The sequence below is a fragment of the Syzygium oleosum genome, unplaced genomic scaffold (genome assembly GCF_021117445.2).
Source record: "Syzygium oleosum isolate NSW1041296 unplaced genomic scaffold, Sole_v2.1 Sole_v2.01, whole genome shotgun sequence".
NCBI lineage: Eukaryota > Viridiplantae > Streptophyta > Magnoliopsida > Myrtales > Myrtaceae > Syzygium > Syzygium oleosum.
In genome coordinates, this window is record NW_026607485.1 from 4,639,872 (window position 1) to 4,650,227 (window position 10,356).

The 10,356-nt window shown below is 37.5% G+C and overlaps 1 protein-coding gene across 2 annotated transcripts; it reads right to left on the reverse strand.

Moving 5' to 3' along the window:
• Positions 1 to 862: 862 nt before the first annotated feature.
• On the reverse strand, positions 863 to 5,594 carry LOC115684762 (probable LRR receptor-like serine/threonine-protein kinase At5g45780). Of its 2 annotated transcripts, none has more exons than XM_030609632.2 (11): positions 5,498 to 5,594; positions 5,236 to 5,368; positions 5,059 to 5,130; positions 4,332 to 4,475; positions 4,156 to 4,227; positions 4,015 to 4,074; positions 3,495 to 3,559; positions 3,259 to 3,414; positions 2,828 to 3,166; positions 1,778 to 2,169; positions 863 to 1,180 (listed from the first exon to the last, which is right to left on the reverse strand). In XM_030609632.2, exons 1-11 carry the CDS (start codon positions 5,592 to 5,594, stop codon positions 863 to 865), a joined length of 1,848 nt encoding a protein of 615 aa, XP_030465492.2. The 2 variants fall into 2 exon arrangements, with proteins under 2 accessions (XP_030465492.2, XP_030465493.2); XM_030609633.2 differs by having other exon boundaries at positions 3,259 to 3,408; positions 5,498 to 5,537.
• Between the last annotated feature and the right edge of the window lie 4,762 nt (positions 5,595 to 10,356).

Genomic DNA, 10,356 nt, shown 5'->3' on the forward strand with positions numbered 1-10,356 from the left:
ACATTGAATATTGAACCAAACTTCCGGGATATTAAATAAATTAAAAGTTTAAGGACGACATTGCATATTGGACCAAAGTTCAAGAACTACATTGAAGAAAGTAAAAATTAGGAACGACATTGCACGTTGAATCAAAGTTCGGTAACCATTCATGTCATTTTCCCTTCACATGACATATGGTTTTCCATCTGAAAGGACTGGCTGGCTAATGCTTCCCCCAATAACAGCATCATGAGGAAAACAGTAGCACTAATACCCTCTCTAGGCCAAAACTAGAAGAATCTTCAACCTGAAGCAACTAGAAAAGCCATAACATGTATCAATCAGTCGAGCAAATTGACGAATCGACTAGGACTCTGCATCTCATGAAGGTTAACGGCTTAACCTTGGATTCCGTCTCGAGTTTGGTCGCAAGAAAGTAATGAATTATCATGATCCCCTAATGCAGCACCGGCGACATAGCTTAATTAGACCGTGGCATGGACTTAGTCTTAAGAGCGCAAGCTATCATGGACCGAACAATCGAATGGAAAGTTATCTAAGATCAAATCAGCACCTATACTACAGGAGATGACCTCCTTCAGATGCGATTGAGGGCTACAATATCCTGGTTTCTGTCGATAAAAAATGGAGGATTAGTAGGAAAAAAAGAAAACATACATATGTTCTGTGTATGAGATCTGATATGATCATCGTCTATTTGGAATATAGGGGAAGTCCATATGACAAAATTCTCTGGGCAAGTTGTCTGAACCTCTCAAAGACTCCGCTCCTGAAAATCCTTTCTGATATAGTGTAAGTTCAGATCAGATGCTCAGATTATATACAGTTGCATCTGGCGAGTGCCAAGCAAAAAACCTTGTCATCTGGGTCCGGAAAGCTCCATAGCTTCAATTATGAAAGAGGACTCCTGAATGTCACTGTAATTCCTAGAGAAACTACATTCTCTGTTTTCTCCTAGGTTGTTGTTCCCACCTTGTGAATCGTCCATGTTATCCACTTGTCCGAGACCTTCTAGGACCTTCAAAACGTCGGACATCTTTGGCCGGAGGTTCGGGTTCGACTGAGTACACTGCAGGGCCAGTTCTACCGCCTTCTCTAGCTCCGGCGCGTCGAAACACCCTCTCAGATCCCTGTCCACCAGGACTTCAAGCCTCTTTTCTTCATGCAAGGTTCTCACCTGGCAAATCGGGTAAGATATTCAACATGTTACTTAGGGTACAACCAAAATTGATCAAATTCTGTATTCCTAAAGCAGATTGTAATCAGAACAATCAAAAGGAATCCAAACAGTATGTACCACAGAAAACCTTATATATGGGTAGACCTCTTTCAATGCACAGAAAAAACGATATATTACGTTCATTGATCACAATACATCACTCCTCTAAGTTCTCTTGATGATGTTAAAGCCAGACAATAAACCAGAAGAGAATGGGAAACTAATCAGCAAAGTGCACTCAGAAAAAATAAAGATTTGAAAATTTTTTGGTTCATTAAGGAAAAAAGTAAGCCTCACGTATGGATTGAGGGAAGAGGTCCAATTGTTCATTCAATCAACTTAATGTACTGAATTCTAATATATAACCACAATAATCAGGCTCAAACGAAGATGCATTAAGCATATATGGTCCAACAATTTTTATGCCCTAAACAGACAGGAAATGATAAACGAATAATGTATGCTACAGACTAGAGAAACATGTTCGTATCAGTCACTAACTATAGAAAGAGACCATCACTTGACATTCCTAGCTCAGTACTAGTAAGTACTAACCCAGTCAAGAATCATTCCTTTCTGAACCTGACCATTGCCAGCATCTAGTGCCTTTTGCCCAGTTATAAGTTCCAAAAGCAGTATCCCGAATCCAAAGACATCGGTTTTCTCCGAGGACTGTCCGGTTGAGAGATACTCTGGGGCGATGTGACCCACCGTGCCACGCACTGCAGTAGTCACATGAGACTCCCTCCTATCTAGCAACTTAGCCAGACCGAAATCACCAACTATGGCTTCAAAACTTTCATCAAGAAGGATGTTTGCTGCCTTCACATCCCGGTGAATTATTTTCGGATTGCATTGTTCGTGCAAATAGAGAAGACCACGGGCAGTGCCAAGAGCGATACACATTCTTCTCTTCCAGTCCAAAGATGGCCTTTCGCGACAAGTCTCTGTAGCAGAGATTTAAGGCACTCTAGAGTGTCAGAGTAATAAGATGAATCCAAGACCTCATGGGCCATTATAAGAGACGGCAAAGAGTAAGCCATTGTTCAAAGATAAAACAATCATTTATTCGACACATCAGAAGTCTGGTCCGTATAATACTCTGCAATACTTAAATTTCCGAAGTGACTTAGAAGTCCTCAACCTATCTATAAAGATGCCCATTTGCTTCAATTACTCTGGTGTCATAATTATACACTTTCCATCTCAAAATATCAAAATGAGTTTCTTCCAGATAAGTTTTTCGGGGTTAATGCCATGCAAGATGAAACCGATATGTCATGAGAAGATGAAAATCCCATCACATAATCGTAATAGGGCATAGGGGAGTGTAAGCACAGATGATTAAAAGGTAAGCAAATTTTGGGACAGCACTTAAACAGTAAAGCTTGTGATAAGCAAGTTTCACTGTGATTGACATGATTTTGAAGGTGAAACATTAACATTGATTAGCAATTTTTTCACAAAGATATAATACTCATGGACAATCAATTACCATGAGCAACTGTCTAGAGTCTCTTCTCCTGATTTCAAAAGAACAAATGAAGATCAAGAAAGGATCAAGAACGCAACAATTGGCGAGCTCACAAAAAAGGAGTATCAAACCTCTCAATCGGTCAGCCACACTTCCATTTGGCATGTAAGGATAAACGAGCATTCTCTCTTCTGGTGTCATACAAAAGCCGTAGAGTCTTAAGAGGTTTCTGTGCAGAGCTAGGCCAATCATCTCAACTTCAGTTTGGAACTGCACTTCACCAGTATAGTTTGGGTCCTTCAGCCGTTTGACCGCCACCAATGTTCCATTGGGAAGACATCCTTTATAGACTACTCCATATCCACCTTGACCAAGGATGCTTTTGGGGCTAAAGTTTCCAGTTGCTGTTTGCAACTCACGGAAAGTGAACCTCATCAATTGGCCAATCTCAAATTCATAATCCTGCTGTACTGTGAATTCGCATGATGGACAAGACTCCCAAGTCATTAGAAGGAAGGATCGTGTAAGATCAAAGCAAAACCCAAAACTGTCTAGGAAGTACCATATGAGTTGAAGAGAAAACGCGATCTGTACCAATGTACCCAGCAAATAAGCAATATAACCGAAACCACGAATGTACAACTGATGCCGGTGGCTACAGAAAGAACCCATCTGTTATGACCATCTGCCCTCTGAGGTGAAGATGCTGCAGCTGTTCCTGCTCCAAAATAGTATATGAACTCCATTTGCATTTTTGTGAATATTTATCATACAAAAAAAGTAAAATGACTGCATTACCGTTCATCGGTTTCGAGATGCCTGTGCAAGCTTGTGAAGTGCAGAGGAAGCTGTTTCCTGAAACACTACAAGAAGTACCATGAAGTGTTAAATGCACGGACCAGCACACCTATCTTGAAATTTATTTGATCATATGATAGTAAAGCATAGCAAGAGTTTGAAGTCCAAGCCAGTCAACAACTTAATTGAAAAACAAGAACAGGAGTCGGGACATCAAGATGTAGTTGAATGAACAATGTTAAAAATTTTGTAGCACTCCAATAGAAAGATGCATCATACAATTTTGATACGATTATGATGCACATCATATCATTTGCTCTTACTTCACCGCACTTGACCCCTTGAAAAGAAGCGTCCACGGATAGCCAACATTTTCTTATATTTTCTGTTAAATTTAGTTGAATCATTTTAACTCCTTTGTCAGATAGAGAAAATCACAGCTCCATAAATATATCATGCACTGACAGGAAAAGAAGCATGCAGCTTGTATAATAAAATATGTTTGTTCGATGGTGCTCACCTGTAGCCCTTTGCAAGTATTTTTGGAGTTGGACCACTAAGATTATTGAAAGATAAATCCCTGCTTGATTTCATTTATCAGCGTAATCACAGATAAAAAAAAACTTAATTTGATGAGAAAACAATAGAGCGGAACACATACAAGAATGAAAGACCTGAGAGATTTGCCACTGCACTAGGTATCTGCCCTGATAACTTGTTTCTACTCAGCCGCCTAAACAACTTAGTATGGGAAAGGTTTAGAAGGCCTGAAATAGACGCATACAATGCAAATACTAGGGGAGAAGAAAAAGACAGTACCATCAAAGCAATACTCACAAATAAGTCAGATGAACTAGGAATCCCAGTGAACTCGGGATGTCCCCAACAAATTGGTTTCCCGAAAGATCAAGAGTCTGAAGTTCTGAAAGCTTTCCTATCTCAAGTGGGACTGGACCAGATAGTTGATTGTTCTGCAATAGTCTTTGATAAAGACAAAAACTTAAAATCTACATTTGAAACTTCATGCCTCAAATCTGTGCAAACTCTTGTGATAATGAAATGGCTCTTTCTAAAACCTATTTCAGATCATGTCACTTAAACACCCAAGATAAGGGAGTAACCGCAGAATCAAAGGGCAATATATTCTGTCCGCATCTAGCAGAAAAATTGCATTTGGCAATTGATATTAACACATCATCAAGTGCCAATCTGCTATACATACAGGCAACACTTTCAGTAAATTGACAAAATGCTAGTAGACTCATCGCATTGTACTATGATGGCATGAAGATCAACTTATCCACTAGCAATGTACAGAAGAAATCAAACTTAGATTGATACAATCGATGTCTTGCTTGACACCCTCCAACTAGTCAATGACTAGCACAAACACTACAGACACAAGCGACTTGAATCACAGATAAAATGCTCAGCGCAAACGATCAAGCCATCACCTAACAATAAAAAGAAAGATTCTTCTTTGAAAACAGCATTTCTCTTTGCAGAAAAAGCAAATAATCTAAAACAAGTGAAACGAAAAGGTGAAGGATGCTGAAAAGCTTACAATGTCCTCAAGTGACTCAAGTTTCCAATGCTTGGTGAAAGCGTTCCTGATAGTCCAGCGCTGGTCATTTCGCTGAAAATAGCAGACAAAATCAGCAAAACTATGAATTCAAACGATGTTAACAGAGATTGAAAAAGAAAACTACAAGGAAAGTCTAGGAAGATAATATGGGCTTACAGAGAAATGACAAAGCCTTCAACAGAGCAAGCAACCATGTTCCAAGTGCATGGATCCACAGAATTAATGTCCCAACCTTCCAAAACGTGCAACTCGTCCCACATTTTGCTCTTCACCGACATCAATGCAGCCACTAAAACATGTAAAAATTGCACAAAAGCATATACACAAACATCTTTAAGTTAAAGCAAAAATAAAAATGCAAATCCAAACTCATTCAATCCCTGAAAACACAAGACAACACTTTTCTTGAGAAGACCACCTTCATAGTTGACACCCTTTGGAGAGAGAAGACTGTCAGAGGCTCTAACAACCGGAGGAAGAAGAAATAACAAGAAAAGAACCAGTTCCACTTCCATGGAAGAAGAGCAACCAGACAAGACTGTTCTTTCTTCTTTCTGTTTCTCCTTTTGGGAACTTTATATTCATACTCAACAAGCGACTTTCATGGGTCTTTTGTAGGTTTTGACCCAATGAAAGAAGCACACCAAGATCTTCTGACAGTAGAAAAGAGCACAACTCTTTTCTTTTGTTTCTCTTCTCTCCATTTCATTTATTTTCTTTTATTTGTTTCTTTAAAGCAGGGTTGCATGTAATCACATGGCTGATGACAGCACTGTCCTGGAACCTATCACTTCTCGAGAAGCAAAAACAACTCGGAGACAAGACGAATTGTATAAAGGAAAGAGCAAGTGAAAAATGAAGGCAGTTGGTTGGGAATACGTGAAATTTACTTTTTTTAATGCAATGCTTAGAATAGTTCGGTCATGAACGCAAGACCAGGAAAGCTTTAGAAAGTGTTATTTTTAATTTTGTGAGTTGGGAATCGGGACTTCGAGATTTGGATCCAACAGAGATGGTCCCCCGGTCCTTGGTTAAGTTCATCATTTATCAAAGTTGATGATTTTCTTGAAATCCCATCCACTTCAAATCCTCCCTCACATGAACATTCATGGTTTTTATTACCGATAAAAAAAAATCGACGTGCGTGATTTTTGATAGATTCAGTGTATTGTGTTAGCATTGAGGTAAAAGTGAGAAAGGGAAATTTTGGTTCACCCTTAAACTAAAGTTATATCCATAAAATAATTTCACTATAATTAACATCTCCCATCTATTTGGTACATCACTCTCAATTACAAGAGAAAAAATATAAAAGCACAAACTATCAATAGAATACGGCCTCAAACTACAAAAGACATCTGATGTTGCGGGGGTGCTGCCCCTTATGACTCTTGCCATCGAGGCCTCCCCGAAACCCCACTCGCTCACCGTGGAGTGGGACTCTCATGCCTTCATGTCGATAGGGAGTACAAACCACACCCCAATATGTTGCACTAAGTTACTTTGTTCATTGGCCTATGTATCAGTAGTGAGTTGATTGGTCAACTGTTTATGCTAATCCAATTACTTATTGCTAATACAAGACAACATATTGTTTATCAAAAGACAAAACACAAGATGACATATACTTTATCGACATGCAAAGCACAAGCTTGCACCTGGCTCCACTAGCGCAATAGAAGCCTCTTCAATGATCACCTTCCCATCAACTTTCTTTCTTGGCTATTTTGTAAATTGTATTAGTTTCCGTTCTATTTTTTACACGTTAAAAAGGACATTTTTTTTTTCTCAAAAGCATAGTACAATACGTAGATATTGAAATGGAACAAGAAATTGGTGTAGGAAATCCAACGATCTAGTTCCGTATATAGAAATAAAAATATCTAAACATTGTTGACACCAAAAAAATGTTCGTGTGTTGTAGTCGACAGTTTGATCGACAAAACCCGTCGAGTAGTAGAGTTAATGTAACCGTCGAGTAGTGGAGTCGACATCTTGAATATCCCGATCAATTACAAAATTCAACATTCTTATCAAATTTAGTGACATTTTTTTTTCTAAAAGCTATAGTTTACAATACGTAGTAATATTTAAATATGAACAAGAAATTCGGTAGGTTGGACTTTGGCCTAAGCCTGGCTATGAAAATATATAAATGGGAAGGCAAATAAAAGCCTGAAAAAGATTTGCACTAAGGATCTCCTACTTTAATATTGTGTAAGATGTTATTGGGCTATTACCAACTGTTTCAATTGTTCTAATATTTAAATATTCTAATAGTTCTTTTGTGTATTTATTTTTATCTTCACTTTTCAATAATTTATCTTTTCCTATAATTTACATCGCTGGCAACGACCCTTCACACCTTTTATCAATTCACATATATCTATCCACATTCTATAAGGTATTTTCATCAACTTTTCAGTGATACATCGAAACCCTCACACCTAATTTTGGCCGTCACCATCTTTAAACCAATGAGTAAGGACGATACCGCACGAGCATCCGAGATTAGGTTTTCCTATGCTTCTCCTCCCTTAGACGGTCTTTATGGATTACGGTAAGTGTTTAGAGTAAGAAGTTGAGAGTGCTCCATAGCCTATTTAATAGTATTTATAGCGTGTATCTTAATAGATTCATCCATCACAAGGTCACTATTAAAATATTACCCCACGGCCTACACTGACCATCCAACTTTTTTTTATTTACCGAACAGAGATGTGTTAAAAGCCCGATATAATTTGATCGCATAATCGAATTCCTATCCACATTCTATAAGGTATTTTCATCAACTTTTCAGTGATACATCGAAACCCCCACACCTAATTTTGGCCGTCACCATCTTTAAACCGATGAGTAAGGACGATACCGCACGAGCATCCGAGATTAGGTTTTCCTATGCTTCTCCTCCCTTAGACGGTCTTTATGGATTACGGTAAGTGTTTAGAGTAAGAAGTTGAGAGTGCTCCATAGCCTATTTAATAGTATTTATAGCGTGTATCTTAATAGATTCATCCATCACAAGGTCACTATTAAAATATTACCCCGCGGCCTACACTGACCATCCAACTTTTTTTTATTTACCGAACAGAGATGTGTTAAAAGCCCGATATAATTTGATCACATAATCGAATTCAGGCTACCAAACATCTTCTCATATATTTTATTTATTTACTTTATAATTGATGAGACTAGCAAGTTTTCTCAACAATAATAACCTATTATCACAAACTAAACTATTATATGGTTAATGTCTGCTCACCTTAATAAGCATTTCCAATCTTCTCTCAGTTAGGCAACATTAAATTAATTGCATAGTGTTTCGAAAAGATTGGACTTTTATGAAACGACTCTTGCACCGTACTGTATGTGGGTCACCTTGGAGACAATCTCAAAAGACAACCCCGACCAACAAAATTTACCAGCATGGATCGGAGCGCCATTAATTTGCTATTTACCAACAAATTCTTATGCACGGTGTACATTTTACCCCATTATTTTGTGGACTTCGACCCCACTATGGTTTGAGGCTACAAACGTAGAATTGTAAACCCTAAATCGCAGACAGATAGAAATTGAAATTCAAAATTTAATCTCGAATCCTATGCTAAAAGAATATCCTGAAAACTAACATCAATTTACTATAAATTTTCATGTGGCCTTAGAGTTCTTTCTTCAAGGGGCTTTTACACCCCTTTTCATGTAAATTTAGGTCCGTCTACGGTCAACATCACATTTGAGAGGAAAGAAAATCTTTTAGATCCTTCGGGATGTGTCGTCCATCCACCTATTTGATCGTGTATTTATCGTATTAGCCACATAGCGTTTTGCTCCTTTACCGGTGGAATCATGGTTATGTGAATTTATGGAATGATGTGGCAGTGTGCCACGTAGAAGGACACTCGGCGATAATTGGACTATTACGTTAGCGATTTTTCAGCGAAAATTGACAGAAAAGACTACAATGGAATTTTGTACAAAGATTTAGGACTAAATTAGCCAAATTAGAAATTTAGGACTAAATTGACATCCGTATAATAAGTTTAGGATCAATTGGATGATATTTCCTTATGAAAGACATGCACAGTTTGAATAAATTTCCGAAAACAAAAAAGAAGAAAAAGATGGAGTTGGTTTTGTCAAAAGTTATTTTCGATATATACTATTAATTCAAAGTGATTATTAAAAATAATCACATACACAGGGCATCGGTTCACAGACCCGATTCCCTCCATATATGAACCTACGTTCGACTTATTTAGTGGGGTTTTCTATAAATGCAAAACACTTCAATAATTCCTCCTCGAGGACCTAGATCATCCATAACTTTAAATTTTCAGTTTGCGAAAAATGAATGATTTAGAAAACATTTTTCTAAAAAATATACACGATCGTTTGAAATAATTAGTTAATAAAAAAATTTTCATTTTCGCCAAAAATATTCATTATGAATGATGGAAATAATTTTTCTTGCGTACATTTTTGTAAGCGACATTAGCCATTATTTTTAGGAATATATTTTCTAAATTATTCATTTTTTGCGAAACAAATACATCCTAAGAGGCACACTCTTTTGGTAGGTTGAATAGCACATCCAGAGTTTAGGGAATGACGACTATCCTTTATAAAATACAGGAATAAGCCATTAACCGAAATGAGTTACTTTTAGAAAATATATTAGTTGAATACAACCTTTCGTTGAATGAAAATCATTAAAAAAAAAATTCTAGTGCATTTTGAATCAACCAAAACTAGGAATTCACGAACTTAAAAAGTCTCTTGTCACGCCTAAAATCGCTCTCTACGTGCATTCAATTAAACTTAAAATGATAAATAAATGGGGTGAGCAAAATCACGGTTCAGTAAGTTGCATTCCCACTTCTATCCGATCAAGTAGTGCATGATGTAAATTTCATTAAGATTATGCAATAAATCACACGAGTAGCAATTATCCCGTTTAAATCTCATACTGCAATATCTCGTGTTATGTATATCATCTCATTATCAAAGCAGATATAGATATCGAATCCATTGTTCATGCCGGAACAATAAGCCCCAAAAATTAAATCGGTCGTGATTAAACCTGATAAAATCATATCGGGTCGTGATTAAGCCGTAGCATATAACCGGTCCGTATCAATGAGAAGTAATGCACCCATATGAAAATTACGAAAATGCCCTCTGAGGACTGATTTTTTTTTGGGTCATGGGCCCGATATACACCCAATTAGACCCCAATAAAATGGTTTGATGCCGTAAAAACATCATAAAGTAGCA

Bases quoted from the DNA above. Each gene is read 5' to 3' on its own strand.
- LOC115684762 (XM_030609632.2), bottom strand. From the start codon at position 5,594: ATGGAAGTGGAACTGGTTCTTTTCTTGTTATTTCTTCTTCCTCCGGTT. The intron at 3,560-4,014 runs GTGAGCACCATC...TACTTCTTGTAG, and splicing joins ATACTTGCAAAGGGCTACAG to TGTTTCAGGAAACAGCTTCC. The intron at 1,181-1,777 runs GTTAGTACTTAC...CCGATTTGCCAG, and splicing joins AAGGAATGATTCTTGACTGG to GTGAGAACCTTGCATGAAGA.